We start from the raw sequence: 25,941 nt of genomic DNA, 5'->3' as shown, positions 1-25,941 counted from the left end.
TGGGCTTCGTGGCGTCGTCAAGGTCTCGGGACTCTCAGCTGGGGGACGCGCACTGCTGACTGTCCCAGCCATGGGAGACGGCACTCCTCCATGCGGGCGCTTGGTCTACTGCGAAGACCCAGTGGTAGGTAGGTACCTAGTTAGTATCCACAAACTCATGCCCCAATAAAACACCCGCATTCCATGTTTCCGCTGTCCAGCAAGTGACGACGTGACAGATCCTGTTCGTTATCTTTCGCGTCACCGGATGAGAAGCCCTAAAACACCTTGTCAAATCTCCATAGTTCCCGGGGAATACCTGGTTCTAGTCGACCGAGGGCAAATGTCAGTTAAATAAGCGAGGAGGCGGAGGTTGTGTGAAACTGAAGATCAAGTTGCATCAGCAGTCCCATTCCCACAGCCCGCTTTGCTCCCGTCCAAGCTCCCAAAAAGAATCAACGCCTACCTCCATACCTCACTCCTCAATCTCTGGCAAAAGCCACCCACCCACGCCCACCCCAGCCAGGACTGGCCGCCGACAAAGCGACCACTCCAGGCACGACGCCGGCCCAAGTGTAGTGTAGGCGATGCAGAAGTGCCAGAAAGAAAGAAACAAAGGAACCGCCGCCCACCAAGTCAGCCCCACAGCAACGAACCAGCCAGCGACGGACCATCCCCCGGCGCTCACGTCCACATCTGGACATCTCCGTCGGCGTCGAGAGGCCTGAGCCCTTCCAGCGGCCGGGGGAGGTCCTTATCTTCCCCGTCCTCCTTCTCCGACCTGGCATCACGAAGGTTGAGCCCCCCCATCTGCCGCGGGAGGTCCTCGCCCTTGCCCTTGCCCTTGCCCTCGTTATCATCCTTGTCATCGTTGTCGTCGTCCTTTCCCCCCCCCCCCCCCCCCCCTCCTCCTCCTCCTCCTCCCCCTGGTCTGACTCGTCAATCTCGTAGTCCGCCGCCTCCCCCACCAGATGAGGGTAGACGTAGAACTCGAGGGACATCCAGTCCCTGCGCCATTTGGGAAGGGGCGGTCGTGAGCGAGCGGCACACAGTGCGAAGATGGCTTGGGGAAATAGGTCAGGTAGGTACTTACCAGCGACTCCCGGCGGCGTCGAGCAGGTCGTCGATGGCAAAGGCGAGGGCCGTCAGCTGATCCCTGCCGGCGTCCTTCTGCGCCTGTGGGGTCTGGCGCTCGTACTTGTTGCGGGCCTCGGCGATCTGGAAGATGAGCTCGGCCCTGTTTGTGGGGGGGAGTGTTAGTTGGGGGTAGGGGGGACGGGGGTTAGGGTGTTGAACTGGTCTATGGCCGAAGCGGAAGTTCTATAGCAGAAGGTCCAACTCGAAGGGGGGGGGGGGGGGGGAGAGAGGGGACGGCTAGGGGAAAAGGAAAAGCCAAACCCGCAGGCGTATGAGCACTCACCAGACTTCGGTGCCAATGGCCCGGGACACGGGAGAGAAGTCGGCCGAGCGCTCGAGGTACCCGATGATGCCCTCGCTGGGGCGGATGCCGGCCTCAACGTCGTTTGTCTTTTCGACCACGAGAGCCACCGCACCGACTATCAGCCTCTGGGCGTCCCGCTTCCTCAGCCTGGCCCTGTTGACCTCCATGAGGGCGCGCTGGACGACCGCGTCACGGCGGTCCGAGCGAAGGATACGTGGCGAGCCCTGCCCACGCCGCCTGCATAACGTGAGTGATTTGTTTTATAAAGGGGACATCCATCAGGGGTCGAACTGCTGCCTTGGGCTCACCAGAGGAAACCAGCCCACGGGAAATAGTCTACGAGAAAGACACCCGGGCCCGGCATTTTGTATATTGTCTTTTCTTTTCCGCGAGAAAGGAAAACGAGGGAAACGCGAGGAGGAAGGGCGGGAATGACCCAAGGTTTGTAAATTGAGGGGGGGGGGGGGATGCGAAGGCGAAAGCAATGCCACGACAAGTTGAGACACTTCACTTTGGAGGTTGCGGGAGTGGATGGAGCTGGGTTGGGGAGGCAAAGTTTCAGTTTTATAAGTGCCCAAGTGGTCATCAGAACTTTCAAGCTCGGGCTCGGAAGGGAGCGATTCATCGAGCGGAAATTGCCAACTTGGGATGCGTAGAGCCTACTACTGCGCGCATATTCGCTAGGTACCTACCTAGTCTGAACAATAAACTAGTTCCTATATTCCCTCATACTATTCTAAACACCTTGGTACCTACCTATTGTTCTAACGTCAAGTACCTAGTACGTAAGGTACCTTCTTTATCTTCCCTAAACACGGGATGGAAGAGGGCCGCTGCCACCTGCCACCAGCTATCCACTCCGTGACAACAATACCTTCCTGCCTACCTAGGTACCTACCCTTATTACCATACTTGCCGTACCTATTCTAAAATAACAACACAAATAGAGCTTGCTGGTCAAGTGGTCTCGACTGCCAGTTCATGGCAAGAGACAGTGGGTTCAACTCCCGCATCTTGCGCTACCCAGCTTTCTGGGCTGCCAGGCTTGTCATAGTATTAGACCGCATGGGTCTGTAGTTACCAAGTCTTAGTAGTAGACGACGTAACTGCATAAATGATGCTACACTCTATGAGAGCCTCGAGGGTCGGGGGAGCGGGTTCTGGGGGAGAGTGTTCTGGGGGGACCAGCAGCTCTATACTCTTCTTTTTCCACTTCCTTTCCTCATCATTTGGCTATAACGTATTCATACCTAGGTAGTCTCTTTATCTTCTCAAGTTAGGTACCTTGAAACTTTCCTCGGAATCCTACCTTTTACTCTGTCCCTCCTTTCTCCCCGAGGACGCCGAGCAGCGCCGATTCCTCCCCCAACTCGAACCTTCTCTTCCTTGAGGCCGGCCTGACTTGCTAGCCATAGCCTCTACGCTCCTCATTCCCAATCCGACTGCCTGTTCCCCCACGAAAAGTGAACCCCGTGAGCGGGAAGGCCGCACGCCTAGCTAGGTCCCAGCGACCTTTTTAGCAACGTCGATAGACAGAAAAGGTTTCAGTACAACGACAACTTGATGCAAGCTATTGTCCAGATCCTTCCCAAACCGCCGGCCCCGGGATCACCCATTCCGTCCTACTCGATGTCGGTTCTTCGTAAATACTGAGATGGAGTTCGGGTTCTAAATCGTGGTGTCAGCAAAAATGCTTCTGCCCAACCCTACCGCACGAACAGTCACTCACCATCCTCCTCCCAAACCCCCGGGATGGACGCCAGATACTCCTCCCCTGGTACCCCATCCCCAGAGCTCAGCACATGCAAGTGCGCGCATTCGGGGTAAAACTCGGGCGAAAAAGGCACGTGCAGCGCGATCAGCTCGTGTCTCAGGAGGTACGCGCCGCCCCTGAGCGTCTCGGGGATGGTCGCGCCCCACGTGAAGTTGTTAGCCATCAGCTGCTTCTGCGCCCACAGGCCCTCGCGCATGCTGCCCGACAGCAGGCCGGCCTGGTCGATCTTGAACCAGTGCCGCCCCGTGCCGTTGAACGACGAGCACGCCGCCGGCTCGGCCCCGCAGTATGCCATCCACACCACCACCGCCCCGATGTCGTGCGGCCAGCCCGGGTAGTAGGCTTTGATCTCGGCGCCTGCGTCGACTGTTGCGTACTCCTCCGCGTAGCTGCCTGGGTTGTTGCAGACGAGCGCAGGGGAGGTGATGTCGACGATGGGGCTGAAGTCGACCCAGTGCCGCTGGATCGAGCTCTGGCCGTCGGCGGGATAGTACGGGAAGAAACTGGTAGGGAGCGGTCAGTTGAGGTTCTCGCTAACATCGCCAGCCTGGCAATGACTGTTAAAGATTATACCCAGGGCGCCAATCCCCTGCGATTGAGTAATTCCACACGCCGCCATGCCCAGCAACTGTCGAGGAGAGCAAAGCTATAACCGCGGAGCGTAGGAGAAGAGCCATTTTAGGGGGTTAACCGAGGCTGTCCTTAGTGGGTAGAGTAAACGGCTAGCACCTAGAGCTAAGTCCTCAAGAAGTGACAAAAGCACGAACATTCCAACATCATAAGGGGGTTTAAGTAGGTAGTAATCTACCTCCGCAGAAAGCTCCGCGTTCTAAATGGAAGAAAATAAACTATGCATCCACACGCGTCGATCCCCGATTCACTGCAACCCAACCCGGTAGGACTCGTTTGATGTTACCCGGTTTGGGGGAGATGCAATATATCCCGTCTTGGTACGAGTAGCATGCTGAACTGAACCCTATGCCACGGCACCCATCTCCATCAGCACCTCAGTGTAACCGCCCAAGGATGACTCTCACAGCACACCACCATGTCTTGCAGAGAGGCAGTATGAAGAACCAAATGCCCAAATCCCGTCTCCAGACAATCCCCGAACTGCACAAGCAAAACCGAGGTGACAACGAATAATACAACACACACCAAGACGAGGCGTTCCGTGGCCAGGCTATTTAGGATAAAGTACCACAGCCCAGCTTCCTACCTATCCACGTTCCGATTGCAACGGCCCAGCGCCGTGTTGGGCGTCCGGTGAGTTTGTCGGCCCGCGGTTTCCGGGGCTGTGGCGCTGACCGTTTTCTCTGTTGCGTCCGTAAGCCGGCCAGTCACTCCTCCGCTTCCCTCGGTCGTCTCATGCTCGCGTGACGGACGCGGGAGATTCCGCGGACCAGAGCCAATAGAACATGTCGGGGTTTTCAACGCCATCGGGTGGTCATGGTATTACCCTTTTCGGATTGTTGTGCCACGAGTTCAAGGTCGATGTGGAAGAATGTGCGAGAAAAGGGGCGTATCGAGGTAAGGATAGGTACCTTAGGTAGTCTTAACACCAACTGGACCCTTCCCCCAACCCCAAATTTGCCATACCACTTCTTTCTCCCTCCCCCCCCCTCTCTCCCCTTTGATACCGCCGCTACCACCAAACCATAAAACCAGAACGCCCCCTCCCCCCTTACATACTGCCACACCACACACCAGCCCCCCAACACCTACCGTCCCAGCACGCACGGAACCACACCATCCCCAGACCCCTAGAGTCACCACCAACAAAAGCACCGAGCGGGCCAGCGCTGATAAACAGGCCGCTACCCACAGGAGCGAGGGAAGAAAACACACCGATGTCATAAGGTGCCCCAGTCGGACTGACACGGTTCTGGGGCGCACGACGACCGGGCGGATACAAGTCGAGCTCGACCGCACTAGGGATGGGGGGGGTTGGGGGCCTCATAAAACGGTTGGGGGAGAGAAGGCGGCCTAACGCAAGGTTCGGTGGTATAACGGCCTGGGGTCAAACAGAGGGTGCCTAGGTGGCTATGTGTAGATGGTGAGTGTCTGTCTATGCCCGGTAAGGGATCCGGAATGCGAAAAATGGGTGACAGTCGCTACAATATCGACACCCCAAATCAGTCACCGGATATCCCAGTAAATGGCTTCAGCAATGTATTGGGCCCGTCTATGGTACTCTACAGTGCAACACCTCGTCGCGGCAGCCACTCCCCGCTCACCTCTCCCGCCGCCTGGGAGCCGCTCTTATTATGTCATCCACACGGAGGAGGAGCTGCAGCCGGGTTAGCACACGCACAGTTCAACTACCGACCCGTCCGAGAGGAGGGAAACTTACCTCTGCAGCCTCGCTGGCCGAGTTGACCACGGCGCGCTTGAGCTTGTAGCTCTCGATGACGCCGAGGTCGCGCATGTCGGCGATGCCGCCGCCGGGGGTCATCAGGTCGAGGCCGTAGGTGGACATGCCGTCGTAGATGGCCTTGCGCAGGCGGGCGACGAGGTCGCCCGAGTCGAGGCCCGCGTTGTCGGCCAGGATGGTGGGCAGCTGGCGCAGCGCGTTGGCGAAGGCGGCGACGGCCGTCTGCTTCTTGCCCTCGACGCGCGTGGCCGCGCCCTCGACGGCCTTGGCCATGAGCATCTCGGCGCAACCGCCGCCGAGCGTGGTGCGCGGCTCCACCACCGTCTGCGACAACACGGCCAGCGCGTCGTGCAGGCTGCGCTCGGCCTCGTCCAGCAGCTGGTTGGTCGCGCCGCGGAGCACAATGGTGCATGCCTGGCCAGCGGCCACACCAGAGAACTTGATCAGCGTGTCCTCGCCGATCATGACCTCCTCGATTACATCGCACTGGCCGAGCTTAACCTGCTCCGGGTGGTCGAAGGTGGAGGCGATCTCGCCGCCGGTAACGAGGGCGAGCCGCTCGATGCCGTCGAAGTCGGCGTGCTCGATCGACATGATGCCGGCGTCGGTGAAGAGCTGCTCGGGCCAGTTGTAGATCAGCTGCCGGTTGATGAAGCAGTTGATACCGTGCGCCTTGATCTTCTCCACCTTGGCCTTCATCTTCTCGCGCTCGGCCCGCTCGAGTTCCGCCAGCTTGTTAGTCGAGCTGACCTTGAGCTGAGCTCCAAAGATCTTGACCTTGTCCGTGTCCATAGACGTGTTGGCAACGAGGATCTTGGCCTTCTCGAGCCGCTTCGGCTGGTTGACGCCAATCTTCTTGTCTAGGATGAAACCCTCGTCGAGGTACGACTCGCTGAGCTTGCCGCCGGCCTTCTTGATAATCTGGATGTTGCTGAGGTCCGACGAGCCTTTCAATCGCAGGACGGCGTCGACGGCTAGCAGGGAGAAGTGGTCCCGGTCCTGGGCGAGCACCTTGGAGCTGAGCGTGGTCCGGGCAATGGCTTGAAGGTCCTTCTTGAACGCATCCGGATTCTTGCTGTAGTCCACCGCTGACCCTTCCAGGGCCTTCAGCGCTGCTTGGCTAGCTATCCGGTACCCTTCGATAATAGTCTGGGGGTGAATCTTCTTGGCAACGAGCTGCTCGGCCTCGCGCAGGAGTTCTGCCGCGAGGACCGCAACAGATGTGGTCCCATCGCCGACTTCGTCGTCCTGAACCTTGGAGATGTTGACCAGTACCTTTGCCGCCGCGTTATCGAGAGCGATAGCTTTGAGGATTGTCGCACCATCGTTGGTGACCATGATCTCGCCGGTCGACCTGCCGCCCCTTGTCAGCCCCACAAACACCACCAAAACCAAACACCAGCCGAACCCAGACAACGTACCCTGACTGCAAGATCTTGTCCATGCCCTTCGGCCCGAGTGTGCTCTTCACCAGATCACCAACGGCAATAGCGCCGACGAAGGCCGCGAGGCGGGCATTCTCTCCCTTTTCCTGTGTCGTGCCCTCCTCGAAGATCTGGGTGGGGTTAAACGAAGACTGCAGCGTTTGTTAGCAATGGCCCAAAACATAAAAAATAATACAAAGAGAGATGGGTAAAACGCACCATGACGAAGACAGTGTCGGGTATCTAGAAAAACCGAAAGTCTTTGGGATGAGGTCCGCTAAAGTAACGGTCCAAGAATGGCGGGGAGGAGGGGCAGCTCGGGACCAGGCAGGCGCTGCTACAGGGCAACCGAAGCTGCTGGACTTTTTGCCCAAGCAAATGGCAAAATTTCGAAGAGCTTCTCACCGCCTTTCTACAGTTGGCCGCCACCTGAAACGGAACATGTCAGGCTCGCACTTTACACCGGGCAAGACAAAGAAGTTAATTCTCAAATATTGTAAAAAATATCGAGAGCATTGCTGCCTGCTCTTCGTATTCGATCATCCTTGGAAGTGACTCTGCATCTCAAATAATTCCCGATAAATCGTGTTAAAAGGACAACCGGGCAAGTCGCTTAACCAAGTGTGGGGCAATTTTTCCAAACTCCCATCTGGCTGAACCCCACCACGTTCTGCGCAGCGCACAAAATCTCGTCAATTATCCCGACGACGAAGATCCCCAGTCCCCGCGGCAGCACAACCCAACCACATCGGCAACCCATCCGTTTTCGCAGCAGATCCACGATACGGACTAGCCCGATTTATTGCCCAGCATGGCGCCGTCGTTCGACCACTTGCGCGATGAGGACCTCGATGAGGAGGATTTCGACATGGACGAGGTCGACATCTCAGATCTCCGCGAGAAATACGAAGTCCAGCTAGAGCAGGGCTATGACACATTTGTCGTCGTCGACGGCTTGCCCGCGGTTACCGAGGAGCAAAAACCGAAGCTCATCAAATTTTTACTAAAGAAACTCAACACGGTCGGGAGGGTCAGTGAGGATTCAGTCTACATGCCCATGGGCGATGACGGCTTGTCGCTGAGGTATGCCGCTTCTCGGTGGAAACGCGGGGTTCTCCAATCGTAAAATGGTCGTTATGCTGACCCCCATAGGTTTGCCTTTGTTGAATACTCGTCGCCCGCCGAGGCCGCCGCGGCCGTGCGGCAGCTCGACTTCACCCCGCTCGACAAGAAGCACACCCTGCGCGTCAACAAGCTCACCGATGTTGACCGGTATGGGCGGGAGGGCCGCATCGACGAGGAGTACACGGCGCCCAAGATCGAAGAGTTCCAGGAGAAGGAGCACCTCCGATCTTTCATGTCGGACCCGAGCGAGCGTGGCAGAGACCAGTTTGTCATGTTCAGGGGGGAGACGGTGGGCGTGTTCTGGAACAACGAGAAGGACCAACCAGAGAATATTGTCGACCGGCAACAATGGACCGAAACCTTCGTTCAGTGGTCGCCTCAGGGGACATATCTCACATCCGTCCACGCTCAGGGCGTGCTACTCTGGGGTGGCGCCTCATGGGCGAGGCTCAGGCGGTTCCCGCACCCCTTCGTCAACCTGGTCGCCTTCTCACCTAACGAAAAGTATATGGTCACCTGGTCAAACCGGCCCATCTCGATCCCCGACAGCGGACACTCCGCCCTATCGCTCGACGACGACGGCAAGAACTATGTCATCTGGGACCTCGAGACATCCAAGCCCCTGCGGTCGTTTGCCCAGCAGGACACACCAGCAACCGGCGATGATCCGGCCAAGAAGCCGGCCAAGTTCCCCTGGCCCGCGTTCAAGTGGTCCGCAGACGACAAGTACGTGGCAAGGCTGAACCAAGGCACCTCGATCTCCGTGTACGAGCTTCCCAAAATGAATCTCATGGACAAGACGGCGATCAAGATCGAGGGCGTCATGGACTTTGAGTGGGCGCCCGCCACCCCGCGCCGGGACGGCGTCAAGACATACGAACAGCTCTTCTGCTTCTGGACACCCGAGATCGGCAGCAACCCCGCGAGGGTCGGCCTGATGAGCATCCCCTCCAAGCAAATCGTTCGGTCGCTCAACCTATTCAGCGTGTCCGACGTCAAGCTCCACTGGCAATCTGATTCCTCCTATATCTGCGTCAAGGTTGATCGGCACTCCAAGTCCAAGAAATCCCAGGCGACAACGCTCGAGATATTCCGCGTCAAGGAAAAGGGCGTGCCCGTCGAGGTGGTCGACACCATCAAGGACACAGTCATTAACTTTGCCTGGGAGCCTAAGGGTGATCGGTTCGTCATTATCACCAACCCCGAACCGGCCGGCGCCGTTGCTGTCGCGCCCAAGACCTCGGTCGCCTTTTTCTGTCCTGAGAAGGCCAAGGGCAACGCGGTCGGCAACTTCAAGCACCTGCGGACACTCGACAAGAAGAACAGCAACGCCATCTACTGGTCACCAAAGGGCCGCTTCGTCGTCGTCGCCGCCATCGCCAACACCCAGAGCTCCGACCTCGATTTCTTCGACGTCGACTTTGAGGGCGAGAAGCCAGAGGGCGAGAAGGACCTCACGGCGAACCTGCAGCTGATGAACACATCGGAGCACTATGGCATGACCGACATCGAGTGGGACCCCTCGGGCCGCTACGTCGCCACCTGGGCGTCATCGTGGAAGCACGCGGTAAGTATCAGACCTCCCCCGGAATAAAACAACCACCATCCCACTAACCCGGCCCGCAGATGGAAAACGGCTACCACCTCTACGACTTCCGCGGCGAGCCGCTGCGCGAGGAGGCGATCGAGAAGTTCAAGCAGTGGTCGTGGCGGCCGCGGCCGGCGACGCTGCTGACCAAGGAGGAGCAGAAGCAGATCCGCAAGAACCTGCGCGAGTACTCGCGCGTCTTCGAGCAGGAGGACGCCGAGCGCATCAGCAGCGCCGACGTCGCCGTCGTCGACGCCCGCCGCCGCATGCTGCTCGAGTGGGTCGCCTGGCGCGAGAGCATGGACGAGGAGCTCGCCGAGGACCGCGCCGCCCTCGGCCTGCCCGAGGACCCCGTCGCCGAGCTCCTCCAGAAGAAGACCGCGGCTGCTGCTGCCCCTGCGGGCGAGGAGGTCGAGGAGCAGGTCGTCGAGGAGATCATGGAGGAGGTCCTCGAGGAGACGGAGGAGATTGTCAATTAGACTGCTGCCGCCGCTCCTGCTGCTGGTGCTGCTGTGTAACGTTGAGTTTGTGCCTCAGGTTAGGGCGGGAGCGCGTGAAATTCTATCCGTTTGTCCCGTCTGGGCAAATTTCTTCCTTCCTCTCTCTGTCGCGCTACGCCGGGTGCTTGTCCTGGATTCTTGGTGGATGCACAGTCCTCTGGAGCTGGGAAACGGGTTCGAGTGGGATCGGGACGGGGGCCATGGTGGGGTGGTTTGAGTTTGGGGTTGGGGTTGGGTTTGGGTTCGGGCCCCGGAGAATGAAGATGGTAGTTAACTAGTGGTGAGGGCATCAAAAGCTGGGATTCCATTATCTGCGGATGTTTACGCGGTTGGGTTTGTGGGAAGGGGGGTTGCATGCTAAGTCAAGTATGTAGGTCTTGGTGGGGGCAGCATGTTAATCAATGTCTGTTGGTCTGATTTGAGTGTGGTGAGCGTCAGGTGCGAATGGTCGTGAGGATGGGGTGTGAGAGGCCGTGAGAAGTGGATGTCGGGGTGGGTTGCCCTTGGGGCTGTGGGGTTGCAAACAGCCATGGGATGTATGTGTTCGACCTTGCGTAGCCTCATCCTGGGGATGGAGAGAACCTCAAAACCAATCGACTCGCTTTCGACGGTTTTTGCGGTTATGTCGCCAATTGTCCAGCTCCCACCTAGACTTACCAGACGAGAGAGGCCCCGGGATCACGAAACCTAACCGTTGTCACGTCCTGCTTGCGTGTTTGTTGCGGCGCGCCACGGTGCCAGAGACGCAGGCACCCGTGCGGGTTCAGATGACAGACCCTGAGACGTGTTGCTACCCGTCTCGTCCACGCCCCAAACTGCCATCTCAGGAGTGGGATGGGGTAAACGGGCGGTGTTCCAGTTGGGAGTCCGAAAGGGACTATATGTGCAGCAGTGTGTGTCTGGCGAGTATGTGTCGGGCGATTATGTCGAGTAGAAGAATAGCTCTACTCGTGTAAGCAGAGGAGCACTTAATTCCGGCACAGTTGCTTGGGATAACCGGGGCTATCGGCAATGACTCTGTGGTAGTTTACCACATCGAGTACAGTCCCACGGTATTTGTTCCTAGACGTGGGTTCTCGAGCACACAAACGGAAACGTTGCCAGGCAAGACGGATGGATTTTGCTATGGGTGGTGTAACACGGCAACCCTGGTACGGCATCGTGGGCGAGGAACCCCTGGTCTGAAGTCATCTCGACTTAAAGGCACGCCGTCCTCCTGGACAAACGCTGCAGACCCGTTTCTAAGTGGTATCCCGTTGGGCAGTCGCGTCGCGTCCTAAAATGCCATTCGCATCTTTCTCGTTGACAGTGCGAGGAACGTCGAGGGCTAGTTTGCCGTTAGGGCTCACAAATTCTGTTAGTTTTCCTACCGGCAACGGGAAGCTTTCCTTGCCAGACCCTTTCAACCCGTCACACAAAGGTGACACCTTCCTAGTTCCTCCCGCTGGCCCCAACCCCCCTTGTCAATTTGGATATGCGCCAGAGCCAGTAGGGATGCATCCAAGACTTGAACAATGTTGGGAGTTGAAGACCGCGGGAAAGAATATGCGTGATCTCGAAGCCGAGTATCGCGCGGCTCAAGTACCTTCCGGGTTCTCCAAAACGGAGCCTAAACATGGAGACCAGAAGACCTCCTACCACCCAGCATCGAGCTCTCCCCGAAAGGCAAAACCGCCAACTGATCCCGAAGCACTCAGGCTCGCGATAGAAGCAAACAGAGCAGCTGAGGCTGCGATCCGCAACGCCCCGAGGCGGTTTGACCAGGTCTGGGGTGAAACAGATCGGAGGTAGATATCCAACTGACCTCAAGACAGGATCCGAGATATCCCACCAATCCCCCTTTCCGGATGGTCGCCAATCCTCGGCTGGGCCGCCCACCAAACGGGCAACAAGACTCAATCGCTCCTGGTAACCATCCGCCGACGGGGCCGCGTAACTACCGACCGGGGAGGTGGCAGTCGAAGCATCAACAATACAATCACCACCAGCCAAACCAGCACCAGTTGAAACACCAGCAATCAAAACCCCAGCACCCAATACAGCAACGACCAAGACGACAGATGCCGAAACGGGGCCAGGCCACCAACCAGACGTCGCGCAAGCAGCAACCGGGGAACCACCAGTCCAAAAATAACCAGCCAGCAACCCGCCAAAGCCACCATCAGCAAGGCCATTCATCGACCAGCCATCTGTCAGATAGCCACCCCGCGGCACAAGGCCCCAATACCCAGGGCCGCAATAAAAACAAGAACCGGCCCTCAGAGAGCCACACCACATCATCACCTCGGCAGCCCCCTCCCGAAAAAAATCCGAACAAGCAGAGGCTCGGAGAGAGGAGACGCAGAGCCCAGACCCCGGCGGACCAGAAGTTGTCGGACCGAGACGAAGGCGGGCAGCCGGATCCGAACGTCAGGCATCCGCCGCAACTGAAAGAGGAGGAGTCCGATTCTGAGCGGCTGCCGTACCTGCCGGCGCGGTTCCAGCCCATCACCACCCGGGTCAGCCCAGAGACGCCTGCTGAGATTCGCACCGCAGAGACGCCTCGCCAGCGCGAGGACCTCCCGACCTCGACTTCCTTTGAAGATGGGCAATTTCCGCGCTCGCCCTCTCTCAAAAGCTATGCACTCGCAATCTCGACTCCCGCCGGACAATCCAGCCCGGCTGACCATACCCCGCAGACTCCTACGTCCGCTCCCCAACTCGAAGTGGACAAAATGCACGCGGCCCAGGCACCCGAAGAGACAAGCGCACTAGCGCGAGCGGTAGCGCTGGAGGTGACAGACAAACTCGAGGCCATGCAGCTCAGTATGGCCGAGCAGCTCCGAAAACACAACGAGCGGCAAAAGAAGCGGGTGATCAAGCTCAAGAAGCAAACCAAGGTGCTCGCGGGGAAGGTAAAGAAGCAAACCAAGATGGTGAGTCCGGTTCCGTCCCCGGGGTTTGGGGAAGCAGACACTAACACCACTCACAGCTGGAGCAGCAGCAGGCCTGGGTGGAGGCGCGGGGGCGAGCGGCGAGGAGGATGGAGGAGAGACCGCAGCCGAGCCGGGCGACGGAGGAGTGGGAGTACATCCACGCGCCGATCGTTGGGCACAGCGACGACTCGACTGATGAGACCTACGTCCTGTCCAGGGCCAGCATCCTCCGCGAGAAGGAGGACGAAGAAGAGGACGAAGAAGACGATGACGACGATGATGATGACGGCATCGAGGCTGACGTCGAGGACGTGCTTCCGTCCATTGAGGCCCAGTCCGTTGAGCCGTCGACTCCCCGCCGATGGAAGCGGGCGCGTGAGGCGGCGCAGCAGGGTCCCAGCCCGAGCCCGTCCATTGAGGCCCGGTCCGTTGAGCCGTCGACTCCCCGCCGATGGAAGCGGGCGCGTGAGGCGGCGCAGCAGGGTCCCAGCCCGAGCCCGGCCAAGAGGCGGCGTTTTGGCAAGGGGGAGAACCAGGAGACGCCTGTGGTGAACCTGGTGAACCAGGAGACGCCTGTGGTGAACCCTTATCTGGGACGCATCGCCCGCGAACAAGCTCGATCTCGGGCTTTCATGGCAGTAGCAGGGCTGTCGCGAGTGGGAACATGTCGCTGTTTTGATTTCGACGGGTAGAACGAAGACAGATTACGAGTAATTCACACAAGAATCATCATGGCCTTGCATTTTCGATGGATGGTGATGTTGGAAGAGGATACAACACGAAGCGAAGAAGCCAAGACCGGGGGTTGCTTTGCCAAGTTCCGGAAGCCCCGGGCTGCGGGAGGAACCGCAACCGATGACCAGGGGGAGACTTCGAGAATCCCTCCGGGGACCTCTCCGGAGAGCCCTCGGTGGTGGTTCGGAGCTTGCGTTTTGATTTTGGAGGCGGTGGCGGCGAGGCGGGATGAATCCGCTCTGGGAGAAATGCACAAATCCAACCTGCATCCGAAATCGCAGGGACCGAGGAGTGAAGAGCACGGTTGATCTCAACAAAACTGGCCGAGATTCTTAGCGCCCCAACAAAAGTTAGGACTCCACCTTTTCACAAGCCTGACAGAGTCTGGGCGTGTTGCATCTCCCTGATTCCCGATTGGCTTCCTTTGACGGATTGGATCTCAGGAACCGGTTGCATCAGGATCTTGATGCACAGCTGGCAGCTGAAAGAGGTTTTATGCAGAGCGAGAGCCGATTGAGACTCGGGCGGTCCGTGATTCGAGTTCTCAGCGCACCACATCACGGCCATCCCATGCAACTTCGAGTTTGCCATCAAACAGAAAATTGGCCGCTTCTCCAGTCTGGAGGAACCCCGCCCCCGCGGTTTGAGCGTGCCTTGCAGGGATTTGCAGGGTCCACTGCCGCCCACCCCCGGCTCTGCCCAAACGAACAACTTGGGTTGCAAAAGCGAAACTTCCATTTCGCCGCGCCAGTTCTCAAACTCCGCCTCTTCGTGATCGTTCCAGAACCAACGGGGGATCCTGCGGGATCGAGGGCTCGGCGGCCTCATCACTTCCATGTGTCCGCCGCCCGGCCTCCTCGCTTGTCTCTTTGGGCCTCCGTGCCCGCTCCAAAGTGGCTGACTGGCTGCTGCCAGGAGAAAATGCACGCAGTGACGATCTTCGATATCCAGCCAGCCCCCGGCTAGCTCGATCAAATGCCGCCAATCGGGTCGGCCTCGGCAAGACATTTTGTCGAGCCATGCCAGCTCAGCTCAAGCACGCACATTCACATGCCAGTCGGCTGCGGGCTCAGAACACAACTTGGACCATTCGACTTCGCCGCCTCCTCGCTCACAGTCGAGGCGGTGAACCGATTCGGTCATTCTTGGCGGTCTGGGATTTCGTGTGCGCGTCTCCCCAAGACCCTGCAGTCTGGCCACCTCAGTTTGAAAATGCTGCCCGTCGGGAGGAGAGACGGCGCCTTGTGTGGGGCCCGCCCGTGGCCAAACCGAGAGCGAAGCCTCCATGATCGAGGAAAGTTGGGAAATTTCGAAACGAGGCGACAAAGGTAACAAAGGCAAGTAACTATGAGAAGGACGTATTTTCCTTCGTTTGCTTTAAAACAGCAAGATTCTGGCCCCCTTTCGTGGTGGTGTTCCCGTGTGCTACCCAAGCGTTACCCGTTGTTGTGCAGGGTCTGAATTGCCCTTTCCGACGGCCCATACTTTTTTGTAAGTGCCCGCCATCTGTACGGTACGGGCCCATCCCAACAAATCGCTGGGAGTCGACCCACGGAAGCAGCAGCACCCACTCGAATTTTTCCAGTCCCTGCATCGGCGGAAGGGGCGTCCGACGTTCTTTTCTTCGCACTGACCCCCACACTTCTTCTCTCTTTTCCTCTCCGTGGTTGATCGCGGTTCCTCCTGACGGTCCTTGGTGTGTAACCTTGCTTCGATTTCCATCTTCGGGAAACACCCAGAGTCCTCGTCTTCTTTACACCACACGACGTGCTCCTGCTGGGCCAATCGACCATCCAACGTAACCACCATGGCGCCCACGACCGCCTCGAGCCTCCCGGCGGCCAACAAGCCGTTCCTGAGGCGGAACATGGCCTCCAACACCGACTCGGACTCAAGTGCCGTTGTCTCGCCGATGGACTCGCCGTCCGACTCGCCCCGCCACTCGCCCTCCTCTACTTCGCTGTCGTCGCTGGCCTCCGACGACGCCTCGGCCCCGACCAAGTACGGCAAGCTTGTTGACACATACGGGAACGAGTTCCAGGTCCCCGACTTCACCATCAAGGAGATCCGCGATGCCATTCCCAAGCACTGCTACGAGCGCTCGGCCGTTCGCAGTCTCGGGTATGTGGCACGCGACATGGTCTACCTCGCCACGACCTTTTATCTCTGGAACACATACGTGACGCCAGAGTTTATCCCATCCCAGCCTCTGCGTGTCGTCCTCTGGGGCGTGTACACCTTCCTCCAGGGACTCTTCGGCACTGGCCTCTGGGTCCTTGCCCACGAGTGCGGCCACGGCGCCTTCTCTCCCTCGCAGAAGCTCAACAACATCGTCGGTTGGGTCTTGCACTCGGCCCTCCTGGTGCCCTACTTCAGCTGGCAGCTCAGCCACAGCAAGCACCACAAGGCGACCGGAAACATGGACCGCGACATGGTGTTCGTCCCCCGCACCCGGGAGCAGCAAGCCAGCCGTATCGGCCGCCTCGTCCACGAGATCTCGGAGCTGACCGAGGAGACGCCCATCTACACCATGATCCACCTGCTTGGCCAGCAGCTCATCGGCTGGTGGAACTACCTCCTCACCAACGTGACGGGCCACGACAACCACGAGAGGCAGAGGGAGGGCCGCGGCAAGGGCAAGAAGAACGGCTGGGGCGGCAACGTTAACCACTTCGACCCGCGCAGCCCGCTGTACGAGAACCGTGACGCTTCGTACATTCTGCTCAGCGACCTGGGTCTGGCCATCACCATCTCGGCGCTCGTCTACCTCGGCAAGACCTTCGGCTGGTCCAACATGTTTGTGTGGTACTTCCTGCCCTACGTCTGGGTCAACCACTGGCTCGGTGAGTAATCTGTCCCCCCCCGGACCACCATGAAACACGACGTACTAACAGGGAGTCCCCGTAGTTGCCATCACGTACCTTCAGCACACCGACCCTTCGTTGCCCCACTACACCGACTCCGAGTGGAACTTTGTGCGCGGCGCCGCGGCCACCATCGATCGCGAGTTCGGCTTCATCGGCCGCCACCTGCTGCACGGCATCATCGAGACCCACGTGCTGCACCACTACGTCAGCTCGATTCCCTTCTACAACGCCGACGAGGCCACCGAAGCCATCAAGCCCATCATGGGCCAGCACTACCGCGCCGACACCCGCGAGGGCCCCGCCGGTTTCATCAAGGCCATCTGGAAGAGCGCCCGCTGGTGCCAGTGGGTCGAGCCCACCGAGGGCGCTGAGGGTCGCGCCAAGGGCGTCCTCTTCTTCCGCAACCAGAACGGTCTCGGCACCTCGCCCGCCAAGATTCCCGCTGCCCAGTAGAGGGTTATCCGGTTATTTGTGCCATGGTTTTCCCCTGATGAAGTGAATCGGACCTGCAGCGGCGCCATCCACATCCGCCGTCGCGCCCGGCCCGGGCCTTGGCTCTGGAGCTAGCCCCGCCGGGGCGTTGACTGACGACGGGTGATGGGGGGCTGGACTGCGTGTCCCGGAATATTTGTAATGACCTCCATAAAAGTTTTTGACTCTCTTAACCATCGGGGTGCTTGATTCGCGATAGACAAGATTTGTCGGTATCATATCGGGACGAGGCGAGAGGGGTGGCGTCGCGGGGTTAGATGGTAGAGAAAGAGCCTGAGCCTATGCGCTAATGAGACCATGGTTTTTGAAGGAGATGATCTGGGTGCGTGTTGTGGTGATTATTACGTCGAGGCATCTTTAAAGTGGGTATTCTGTGTTGCTGCAATATACTCGGCATCCCCCGAGGCCCTGTTTATCGCCCAGAACTCGCTCATCATTGTCGAGTCGATTGAGCATCCAAATGAAAGAGGGCGAGATGATGATGGATGGATGGACGTCAGCCAGCAAAGTAAGAGGCGGGATTTGTCTGACTGTTTGTTCTGGACGGCTGCCTTGGTTCCTCATCCCTGGTTGTCCGTTTCGGGCAACTCCCTCGTGTGGTCGCGTGCGGGGTGGAGGTGGTGAGGGGTGGCGACCTGACCGGGCTGGTCGGACTGGTCGGACCCGGGTCTGATTCGGTTCCATTTGCGTTGCTTTGTTGGTGAGCGGATAGGACCGGATTGGGTCGGTTTTGGGTTTGGGTGATGGGTTTTGGTTTGGTTTGGTTGATCGCTTTTTGTTTTATGGTTTGTGATGCTTTTGGGGGTTGTTCATCTGTTGCTTGCACCTGGCTGGCCGGCTTGAGTGAGGTGACTTTTACACAAATACTGGCCTGCTCGTGTCGAATCCTACGCAGGAGGCGAGCAAGCTCGTTTTTGACAATGGCATGTCTGTTAGTGCTAGTGGAGTCGGGTTGGCAGCAGCTTGCATGGGACGAAGCAGTCACAATCTGGCCTTGGACCATATTTTGGGTTACGAGAAATATCTCTTTCGTTCTAGGGAACTGGCTTGGTTTCGGTATGAGGTTCTTCGCCTCAGCTGCAACTTCCAAGCGGTTGGCAGGTGATAGAACCGAAGACCAGAAGCTGACTTCATGAAACCTCTAGCAACAAGCTTCCAGTTACACAGCAGCAGCGGAAGAGTTGTGAGGTATCAATTGATCAGATTTTTCGTGGTCATATCTAGTTTCCCCTAGACACCCACCAGCGCCTAGAAGCTAAACAGACTGCATTACCTAGGGACTCGACCGTCTCGAGATACCGCGCTTCAAGCCAGTGAGGTGGTCGTTGATACCTCCCACCAGCCCTCCTTCCCAGCGGATCCCGGGACACCACGCCGCATACAGCCCGATCATCTCCCAGTGCCTCGAGCCTAATCGTCCCTCGAGCCTAATCATCCCTCGAGCCGCGCGGCAGCGACGCCATGCCGCCCTCGCACCGGAGCGTTCCCCACTCGTTGGCGATGCCGTCGTCCAGGTTGAGCGTCGATTGCACGTACTTCCGGCTGCCCACCAGCGGCCGGCAGGAACAGGTAAGCTGGTGCTCGGTGCCGTCCTCCGGCGTGTCCAGAGTGCAGTTGGTGCAGTAGTTGGAGAATTTGCCGCTGGAGAGGCGTGTGTTAGTGTCTTAGTTTCGGGGTAGGTAGTTATGAGATGGCAAACTTACTACACCTCCCACTTCAGCTGGTTACTGACCTGATCCAAGCCAATGCACAGGTTCAGATCAAGCTCGTTCTCCGAATGGACGTCGGAGCCATCCTCGCCGGGGTGGCAGCAGGTGGCGCCGAGGAAGAAGTCGGGGACGAGGTCGATGCCAGTGCAGCTGCGCGAGAAGTTGGCGTACGGGTCGGCGGCGGCAGTGGTAAGCAAAGATGCCGCCGAAGCGAGCAGAATGAGGAAGCGCATCTTGTAAGGCTGGCTGAGAAGTGGGTGTTGAGTTGTTGTGATGTGAGGCGAGTCGGACTTTGGTGGTTAGTTGGATCACGAAGAGGAGGGTGGGCGAAGTCTTCACTAGTGATAAGTACCCAATTCCCATTCCCGGGTAATGACCATTGTAGAGGTGTCACGCTGGGCCCAGATAGACTGTTCCTTCCCGCTACAATCAATAACCTCTAGATAAATGAAGTGCCGGCCGTAACTCGGACACCCTCGGTGAGGGGCAACACCTGGGACCGAACTTACTAACCCAACAAACAAGCCAGTAACATGACAATCCGAACACAACGCTCGCCCGGGACCTTCTCTTTCCTTCCCGGTATGTCCACCACCTTTCCGGGATCAAGACCTGGTGTACAATGCTAGGATTTCGCAGAATCTCAATATGCTAACGGCAAGCCGCACCGTCTCACCGCAAACCTCATGCCACATGGCGTACTTCTTCTGCCTCGGTGTATCGAGAGCGTCGAAACAGGGCATGACGCAATGTACTCCGACCGGGTTGCGCCCGGGGGAATGCTACTCCGGACATGCTTCCAAGTTATTGTGGTGAGCTATGTAAAGAAACAACCAAAGATGGACTGGACATGCTGTCGATCCTGCACGAGCCACGCTTGATTGCAACCTTCTTTCTGCTTTTGGTATCAGGGAGTGATTGATGAGTGGGGAAATGCTCAACAAGTCCATGATCTGTCTCTTCTTGGCCAACTTGGATATCTTCAGGAAAGAAAAAAAAAAAAAAAAAAACCAGGCTTGTTTATTGAACGATCTGAAGGACGGATTCAGGGTGGGAGATGTGAACAAGGGGAGTCCGCTTCGCTTTACCAACGGGAATAAATACGGCGAAAGAGGACGCAAAAGAATGAAATGAAAAAGCGCGAGTCGCCTCATGAATAACTCGCCCACTCAGGTTATATCATGTATCAAAAGTGTGCTAGCCTCAAAACTCTCTGAACCTCGCAAATTGACAGCATCGTTTGATAAGTTGATGTTGTGATGTCTTCCACTCGCGCTGACCCACATGAAGCCTGGGGCGGCTGGATTGCCCCGATAGGGCTCTGCACGGGCCACTGCAGAGTCCGAAAAGGAGAGAAAAACCTTGAGGGTCCCTGCGAATTTTTGCAGTCCGGCTTGTTCCGCCCTGCAGTCAGCTCTTGGAGCATGAATGCAAAACAAATCGGCCCCGCTCAACTTCTGCAATCGAGATTGCCGGTGGCCCCTCTTCATTTCCTGCCCCTGCCAAGCTTGTGGCTTGGGCACCGAGACCGCCACTTTTCTCGAACTTCAAGGCATCCAAGGAAGGCCCGGGAAGCGCGAGACTAGGGGAAGTCAACAAGCGGTTGGAATTGAGACTGGTATTCGGCGCCGGGCCGAGCGACTAAACATAGACGCGCGGCGGTATCATTTTGGACACGGCTTGAGACATCACAAACGCAGCAAAGCGAGACCATCACAGATAACTAAACCAGCACTTTGCGATCGGACGCCACAACCAACGGGGGGCTGCTGCAAGTGCAGCGGCGTTGTGTTGTCCATGCAGGCTGACGCGCACGACGGGAGCGGCACCACACACCCACCACCCACACCGTCCCATCTTGGCATCGAAAGCCACACTTACCAGGTTGTTTCCACTGTTTCAACCACCAACCCGCGCCCTGTGTTGTGCGCTGGCAGTTGGCCCGTCGCTTGGCCAGGCAAGGCCGGGCGCCCGCGCGAAGGGTTTGCTGACGAGATGCGATGTCGAGAAGGAGAGGGCCTCGAGGCTGGTCTGGTCGGCGGAAACGGTTTCGCAATTCGAGTTGCCTGGTCAGCAGATGAAACTCGTCTCGACCAAATCTGTTGTGATGGTTTTTGCGGCCGTCCTGGCCGGCGAGCCTGGTGATTGACATCCAGTCCCCCAAGGCTGCGTGGGATTGTGGTGTGGAAGAACAGAACCGTGCCGTTGGTGCGCACCGCTGCGTTATCGTTCGTCGGCCAGAAATATCCAAAATGGGCTTCTCCACCGTCACCATGGATGCGATGTGCTGCCGATCCCTGTGATCCATCGGGGATGTTGACGACTCGATCAAGACCACATGGATCTCGGCCGCCAATGTGAGCAGAACCTTGCCGTCGATGCCGACCACCCGAACAGGGAGACCGGGAGAGAGGCCTCAAAGTTTGGTTCTGCCTGTCGTCGCCTTCTTATTTTGGGGAAGGAAGCTGTGCTCTGATATCACCATTCTGTCAAGTCAATTCGTGCCTTGATTTTTGAGTGTTTTCTTCCAGGTTGGGCTTGTGCTGGGGAAAAGGCTTCGATAGGTCCAGACTTGCAGCCAACCTCCACTCTGAATTTCCGTCCCGCGCTCCCACCCCCGCCCAGCTGTCAGTGGGCGCCCACTAGCGTCTTTCCGCCATTTGCTCCCTCTCTCGACTCGGTTTTTTCTTGTCGATTCTCGCAATCTTGGTCGCCATTACGCCTTTTCGTTCCCTTTCCTTGCACATAAAAAATCATCACCCTGTCGGCCGTCGCTCGTTTGCCGTTTCTCTCGCCAACTTTTAGGTCGCAAAGACGCCTAACACTTGTACATTCGCTACACCCACCGCAACTCGCCAACCCTCGTTCATCGGCGCTTGCATAACCAACGTTAATACCCCCGAAACCTCTCCGACACCAACTCGATAGCTCACGATTCAATCGCTTCGCACAACTTACAGCTTATTAATATCACCCTTCCTACCGCTCCCGCTGGCCGTTTCGTTTCGCCATCAGCACCGCCCTTGTTTGTCCACTCGGCCGCCGAATCCCTCGACCCAGCGGCATTGTGAGACACGCGCTCTGGCATCCAGGGGTTAGCCGCTCGCATTCCGTCTGATCATCTCGCCCTACCGATCATCCCGCCGCACCACACATCTGGGACACCTGCTGCCGCGTCGACTGCCGCTCCCCGGCCAGCTCTTCTCCACTTGAGCCCAGACGGAGAAACAACACCAAACAACCACACAGCAGATCCTCAGATCACCGGAGGCAGGGCCTTCTACAAATCACCCACGGCAATCCGAGTTTCGCAGGCCGTGTCATGCCAAGATGATGATCTACGAGAACTCGCTGAACGATACCGTCCCGTCCGGACCCAGCTCGCCGCCGGGCATGACGACATCGAAATCCTCCAAGTCGTCGTCGCTCAGCTCGCTTCCCTCGGACGACGACAGCGTACTCGGCGATGTCGCCCACTTCGAGGACATTGGGCTAGATGATGCCCAGGTCGACCCACGAGATGTTCCCGACAAGCACCGCAAAACCGCCCCGAACCCCTACAACGCGTCTTTCTCCGATCCCCGAACCGTGACAAAACGGCCCACGTCCGCCTCGACACCCCGACTACAGTACTCGCGCGAATCGTCGAGGACCCGCCAGAACCGCGAATCCGCCCCCGCGTCCAAGTCGCGGCCGACTCTACCAGCTTTGCAGAGCCAAATTCGGACCACCAATGGTCGCGTCGCGAGCCTAGGGCTCCTCCCAGAGCCCCACGCGAGCCCTCTTCCATTCCGCACCCTCGGACGCCAGCCCTCCCAGTCATCTCTCAGCAAGCGCCGGGTCCCGAGTCCCAGTCTCTCCCTCTCCCCGAAGGACCCAAGCACAGCGAGACCGCGGCGGGGTAGTTGGCAGGCGAACAGAGACCGCAGGACGTCGCTGGAACTAGAGTTGGAGTGCGATCAGGACGACGGAGACGACATCCCGGAAGGCCTGGTGCTCGACAACGTCCCCATCTCTCCGAGACCGCCATCGGAACGGTCTCACAGCCGGCCCCCGTCCAAGGCACCATCCCCAGAGCGCCCGACCAAGGAGCGGGTGCGCAGTGTCGGGAATGGTACGCCAGCGATTGCTGTGGCGCAGGGATCGCTTCGGTCGCCAACCTGGAAGTCGGAATCCGCGCTCTCGACGATGAGCTCGGCCGCTTCAAGTCGCGTCTCCAGCCCGGTCATGTCAAGGGCTAAGAGTTGGTCTGCCGCGCTGGCGGATTTGAACGCTGACGCCAAGTCCCTCACGGAAAGGTTGGAGGAACATGCCGAGCACTTGGAACACAAGATGCAGCAGCGGTCAAGCACCGGCTCGATGCCGCAGAGGAGGTCATCCGACCCGGAAGTGAAGCCGAGGGTGAAGTCGGCCATGGCCGAGCTGCCTCCCCTGCGCCGGTCAAATATCATGATCGACCCCCTGCCCATCTCCAAGGAAAAAGAGGCGGTCCTCTCGCGCACGCGCCCGTCGTGGCTGCCGCCCAAGGACCCCGCCGAGGAGCGCCGCCACCTGAAGGAGTACCAGAAGATGATGGCCCAGAGCATGGAAGCCGACCGCCGGCGCCAGGCCGCCAAACGCGCCCGCTCCGACTGCCGCGATGTGGCCGCCGACAGCTTAATGCAGATCTGGGAGCACGACATCCTTCCCCGCTGGAACGTCGCGATTCGCGAGCGTAGGACCCGCGACCTGTGGTGGCGCGGGATTGCGCCGCGCAGTCGAGGAGCCGTCTGGTCCCGCGCCATCGGGAACGACCTCGGCCTCACCAACACATCCTTCGAGGCCGCGCTGAGCCGTGCGCGCGAAGCCGAGAGGAAGGCGAAATCGGGACACGGAAGCGTCGAGGACATGCGCTCGGCCGCCTGGTTCGACGTCATCAACAAGGACGTCCGGGAGCGTACATGGCCGGACTTGCGCATCTTCCAGCCGGGGGCGCCGCTGCACCAGAGCCTGGTCGACGTCCTTAGCGCATATGCGATGTACCGCAGCGACATCGGATATGTGCCAGGTTGCAACGTGAGTTTCCACCAGCTCCTCTCTCTTCTTAATTACCCAAAGCTAACTCCCGCCAGACCATCGCAGCCCTCCTGCTCCTCAACCTCCCGACGCCAACCGACGCCTTCGTCGCGCTCGCAAACGTCCTCAACCGCCCGTTGCCACTCAGCTTCTACGCGTCGGACGCCGGCGCCAAGAACTCGGCCTACAACCTGGTGCTGCACACGCTGCTCCAGAAATCGCCCGCCCTGCACCAGCACCTCACCAAGCTCGCCGCAGACCGCGACCCGGACGCGTACCTGGAGCCCGTCTTCGCGGGCCTCTTCACGCGGCACCTCGCGCTGGACGAGGCCACGCGCATGTGGGACGTGTACGTGTTCGAGGGCGACCCGCTGCTGGTGCGCGCCGGCGTCGCCCTGCTGCTGCAGCGCGAGATGGCCCTCCTCGGCACGCGCTCCGTCGCCGACGTCCAGGCCGTGCTCGGCACGGTCTCCCCCGACGGCTCGTCCCCGCCCAAGAGCCCGCGCGTCGTGGGTGGGAACGGCGAGGACGACCGCTGGATGACGGCGCTGCGCGAGGCGGGCAAGGCTTGAGGCGCCGCACCCAGATTCGGACACGCACACGCACAGGTCACGCCACGCCATACACACGCCCGACGCCCACACTACCTTACGACACATAGACACTTTACTTGGACACATACATTTACAACACCGGGCGATACCGGACGTCGCGAGCGGGGGTTCCTTCTACTGTTTCAACCTGGCTGGCTACACTTGGTTTGGGTAGCCGCCCGGTTAGCCAGCCACCTCCCAGAGACTTTGGATTTCGGCTCTGGGATGGGAAACGGGGAGTGGGTACAGGCTCCGACCTGACCTGGCCCCCTCATTCCCTTTATCACTACGACTACCAACCTCCTTATTGGTTCATTCACCGCCGACCTCTTCCTCTCCTTTCTCTTTTTTCTTCACCCTTTCTTTTCCAGTTTTAACGGCATCTTACGTTACGTTATGGTTACGTACGTTATGGGTTTTACCTTCCTTCTTGTTGTTGCCTACCCTCTCTCACGAAGGGAAAAGGGGTGGAGTAATGCACCCGCTCGCCCACTCGCGCCTTGCTATGATGGGCTGGGCGGGGTTTTATTGTGTAGACTTAATATTCGATGGCGCCGCCTGGCGTGGCTGTTGGGGCGTGTGGAATTGGTGTGGTTTATTACTTATTTTTTGGGGTGTGGGGTGTGTGTGTGTATGTGCGTGTGTGTATGTGTGGAAGGGGCCGGGATGGGGGTGGATGGGAGTTGAAAGGGTTGTTGTATACATACGCCTTGGCTTGCTTGCTTGGGATTGTTGCCTACTTTGTTTTGATGGTTTGTGGTATATAGCGGAATTGATGAGTTCGAAGCGTGTGTTTTACCAATTTGTGGTTTTTACAGGGGCCGTTATGGTTCTGTTTATGACGGTGACTGTGACTCCCGGTCTTGCGGAGGGGAGTTTTGCGTGGGATAATGGTTCCTCTGGTGACATCCCCTCGAGTGTCGACATTTCCTCTACTTGGTAGTAACAACCAATTCCTCTGGCGAGGGCATCCCCCCTAGTGATAACGAGCCTCGAGTGGGAACGCCTTCTTCCAATGGCACCGCCCGCTTGGGCCGGCCGCTGCCGCAAGTGAGAAAAACACTTGACAACGGTGATCAGCAGCAAGATGAGGGAGTAACAATCTCCAGTAGCAACAACTTCTCGGCAATGGTTAGGAACACCATCGAGTAACAACAACAGCCAGTAACAGCCATTGCTCATACCACTCTCAGAAAGAACAATTGGCGTAACAACATCTTCCGATAACAGCATTGTGCGAGTAACGACATCGCGAGTAACAACAACTGTATCCAACCAACCGCAGTAACACTCACACGCAGTATGTAGCAACAACCTCTCCTTATGTATGTACAACTCCACCCTCTCTCAACCCACACGCAGTCCCAGTC

At 58.3% G+C, this 25,941-nt stretch overlaps 11 protein-coding genes across 11 annotated transcripts; 7 read left to right on the top strand and 4 right to left on the bottom strand.

Annotated features, from left to right (window-relative positions):
* Window positions 1–663: 663 nt before the first annotated feature.
* Window positions 664–1,784, bottom strand: B0H64DRAFT_445960 (uncharacterized protein; the record flags this gene model as incomplete). The annotated part of the gene is made up of 5 exons (XM_062806883.1): window positions 664–840; window positions 948–987; window positions 1,073–1,216; window positions 1,400–1,657; window positions 1,729–1,784. 5 exons carry the CDS (start codon window positions 1,782–1,784, stop codon window positions 664–666), a joined length of 675 nt encoding a protein of 224 aa, XP_062655468.1.
* A 1,357-nt stretch (window positions 1,785–3,141) lies between these two features.
* On the bottom strand, window positions 3,142–3,696 carry B0H64DRAFT_329904 (glycoside hydrolase; the record flags this gene model as incomplete). The annotated part of the gene is made up of 1 exon (XM_062800901.1): window positions 3,142–3,696. A coding segment is annotated over one exon (555 nt), but the record flags the coding sequence as incomplete, so codon positions are not given.
* A 1,582-nt stretch (window positions 3,697–5,278) lies between these two features.
* Window positions 5,279–7,315, bottom strand: B0H64DRAFT_408515 (chaperonin Cpn60/TCP-1 family). The gene is made up of 4 exons (XM_062804656.1): window positions 7,212–7,315; window positions 6,990–7,144; window positions 5,548–6,922; window positions 5,279–5,484 (listed from the first exon to the last, which is right to left on the bottom strand). Exons 1-4 carry the CDS (start codon window positions 7,212–7,214, stop codon window positions 5,428–5,430), a joined length of 1,590 nt encoding a protein of 529 aa, XP_062655466.1. The 5' UTR covers window positions 7,215–7,315; the 3' UTR covers window positions 5,279–5,427.
* A 47-nt stretch (window positions 7,316–7,362) lies between these two features.
* On the top strand, window positions 7,363–10,500 carry B0H64DRAFT_408513 (eukaryotic translation initiation factor 3 subunit B). The gene is made up of 3 exons (XM_062804655.1): window positions 7,363–8,075; window positions 8,145–9,684; window positions 9,744–10,500. The coding sequence occupies exons 1-3, from the start codon at window positions 7,804–7,806 to the stop codon at window positions 10,182–10,184; spliced, it is 2,253 nt and encodes a 750-aa protein (XP_062655465.1). The 5' UTR covers window positions 7,363–7,803; the 3' UTR covers window positions 10,185–10,500.
* Window positions 10,501–11,699: 1,199 nt separating this feature from the next.
* Window positions 11,700–13,812, top strand: B0H64DRAFT_366422 (uncharacterized protein; the record flags this gene model as incomplete). Its single annotated transcript, XM_062801905.1, has 3 exons — window positions 11,700–11,969; window positions 12,020–13,120; window positions 13,177–13,812. The coding sequence occupies 3 exons, from the start codon at window positions 11,700–11,702 to the stop codon at window positions 13,810–13,812; spliced, it is 2,007 nt and encodes a 668-aa protein (XP_062655464.1).
* Window positions 13,813–15,556: 1,744 nt separating this feature from the next.
* On the top strand, window positions 15,557–17,343 carry B0H64DRAFT_243299 (delta-12 acyl-CoA desaturase). The gene is made up of 2 exons (XM_062799877.1): window positions 15,557–16,698; window positions 16,763–17,343. Exons 1-2 carry the CDS (start codon window positions 15,663–15,665, stop codon window positions 17,173–17,175), a joined length of 1,449 nt encoding a protein of 482 aa, XP_062655463.1. The 5' UTR covers window positions 15,557–15,662; the 3' UTR covers window positions 17,176–17,343.
* A 576-nt stretch (window positions 17,344–17,919) lies between these two features.
* On the top strand, window positions 17,920–18,682 carry B0H64DRAFT_243059 (uncharacterized protein). The gene is made up of 2 exons (XM_062799874.1): window positions 17,920–18,402; window positions 18,492–18,682. The coding sequence occupies exon 1, from the start codon at window positions 17,958–17,960 to the stop codon at window positions 18,348–18,350; it is 393 nt and encodes a 130-aa protein (XP_062655462.1). The 5' UTR covers window positions 17,920–17,957; the 3' UTR covers window positions 18,351–18,402; window positions 18,492–18,682.
* On the bottom strand, window positions 18,496–19,461 carry B0H64DRAFT_243237 (CVNH domain-containing protein). The gene is made up of 3 exons (XM_062799876.1): window positions 19,276–19,461; window positions 18,918–19,213; window positions 18,496–18,855 (listed from the first exon to the last, which is right to left on the bottom strand). The coding sequence occupies exons 2-3, from the start codon at window positions 19,154–19,156 to the stop codon at window positions 18,642–18,644; spliced, it is 453 nt and encodes a 150-aa protein (XP_062655461.1). The 5' UTR covers window positions 19,157–19,213; window positions 19,276–19,461; the 3' UTR covers window positions 18,496–18,641.
* Window positions 19,462–19,910: 449 nt separating this feature from the next.
* On the top strand, window positions 19,911–21,427 carry B0H64DRAFT_408502 (uncharacterized protein). The gene has a single exon (XM_062804654.1). The coding sequence runs from the start codon at window positions 20,352–20,354 to the stop codon at window positions 21,066–21,068; it is 717 nt and encodes a 238-aa protein (XP_062655460.1). The 5' UTR covers window positions 19,911–20,351; the 3' UTR covers window positions 21,069–21,427.
* Window positions 21,428–22,253: 826 nt separating this feature from the next.
* B0H64DRAFT_329531 (uncharacterized protein) lies at window positions 22,254–24,550 on the top strand (the record flags this gene model as incomplete). Its single annotated transcript, XM_062800885.1, has 2 exons — window positions 22,254–23,978; window positions 24,035–24,550. The coding sequence occupies 2 exons, from the start codon at window positions 22,254–22,256 to the stop codon at window positions 24,548–24,550; spliced, it is 2,241 nt and encodes a 746-aa protein (XP_062655459.1).
* Window positions 24,551–24,784: 234 nt separating this feature from the next.
* On the top strand, window positions 24,785–25,736 carry B0H64DRAFT_243043 (uncharacterized protein). The gene is made up of 2 exons (XM_062799873.1): window positions 24,785–25,621; window positions 25,681–25,736. The coding sequence occupies exon 1, from the start codon at window positions 25,047–25,049 to the stop codon at window positions 25,512–25,514; it is 468 nt and encodes a 155-aa protein (XP_062655458.1). The 5' UTR covers window positions 24,785–25,046; the 3' UTR covers window positions 25,515–25,621; window positions 25,681–25,736.
* The last annotated feature ends 205 nt before the right edge of the window (window positions 25,737–25,941 follow it).

Source organism: Chaetomium fimeti (assembly GCF_033439085.1).
Source record: "Chaetomium fimeti strain CBS 168.71 chromosome Unknown B0H64scaffold_8, whole genome shotgun sequence".
NCBI lineage: Eukaryota > Fungi > Ascomycota > Sordariomycetes > Sordariales > Chaetomiaceae > Chaetomium > Chaetomium fimeti.
Note: the sequence above shows the minus strand (reverse complement) of the source record. Positions and strands in the feature narration are given on the sequence as shown.

Excerpts from the sequence above, each read along its gene's own strand:
- B0H64DRAFT_243237 (XM_062799876.1), bottom strand. The coding sequence starts at position 19,156 with ATGCGCTTCCTCATTCTGCTCGCTTCGGCGGCATCTTTGCTTACCACT. Across the intron at positions 18,856-18,917 it reads CAGCTGAAGTGGGAGGTGTA|CGGCAAATTCTCCAACTACT; the intron begins GTAAGTTTGCCA and ends ACGCCTCTCCAG.
- B0H64DRAFT_408502 (XM_062804654.1), top strand. The coding sequence starts at position 20,352 with ATGCAAAACAAATCGGCCCCGCTCAACTTCTGCAATCGAGATTGCCGG.
- B0H64DRAFT_243043 (XM_062799873.1), top strand. The coding sequence starts at position 25,047 with ATGCACCCGCTCGCCCACTCGCGCCTTGCTATGATGGGCTGGGCGGGG.
- B0H64DRAFT_408513 (XM_062804655.1), top strand. The coding sequence starts at position 7,804 with ATGGCGCCGTCGTTCGACCACTTGCGCGATGAGGACCTCGATGAGGAG. Across the intron at positions 8,076-8,144 it reads GATGACGGCTTGTCGCTGAG|GTTTGCCTTTGTTGAATACT; the intron begins GTATGCCGCTTC and ends TGACCCCCATAG. Across the intron at positions 9,685-9,743 it reads CGTCATCGTGGAAGCACGCG|ATGGAAAACGGCTACCACCT; the intron begins GTAAGTATCAGA and ends CCCGGCCCGCAG.
- B0H64DRAFT_243059 (XM_062799874.1), top strand. The coding sequence starts at position 17,958 with ATGGGTTTTGGTTTGGTTTGGTTGATCGCTTTTTGTTTTATGGTTTGT.
- B0H64DRAFT_408515 (XM_062804656.1), bottom strand. Across the intron at positions 6,923-6,989 it reads GACAAGATCTTGCAGTCAGG|GTCGACCGGCGAGATCATGG; the intron begins GTACGTTGTCTG and ends AAGGGGCGGCAG. Across the intron at positions 5,485-5,547 it reads CGGCCAGCGAGGCTGCAGAG|CTCCTCCTCCGTGTGGATGA; the intron begins GTAAGTTTCCCT and ends ACCCGGCTGCAG.
- B0H64DRAFT_243299 (XM_062799877.1), top strand. The coding sequence starts at position 15,663 with ATGGCGCCCACGACCGCCTCGAGCCTCCCGGCGGCCAACAAGCCGTTC. Across the intron at positions 16,699-16,762 it reads CTGGGTCAACCACTGGCTCG|TTGCCATCACGTACCTTCAG; the intron begins GTGAGTAATCTG and ends GAGTCCCCGTAG.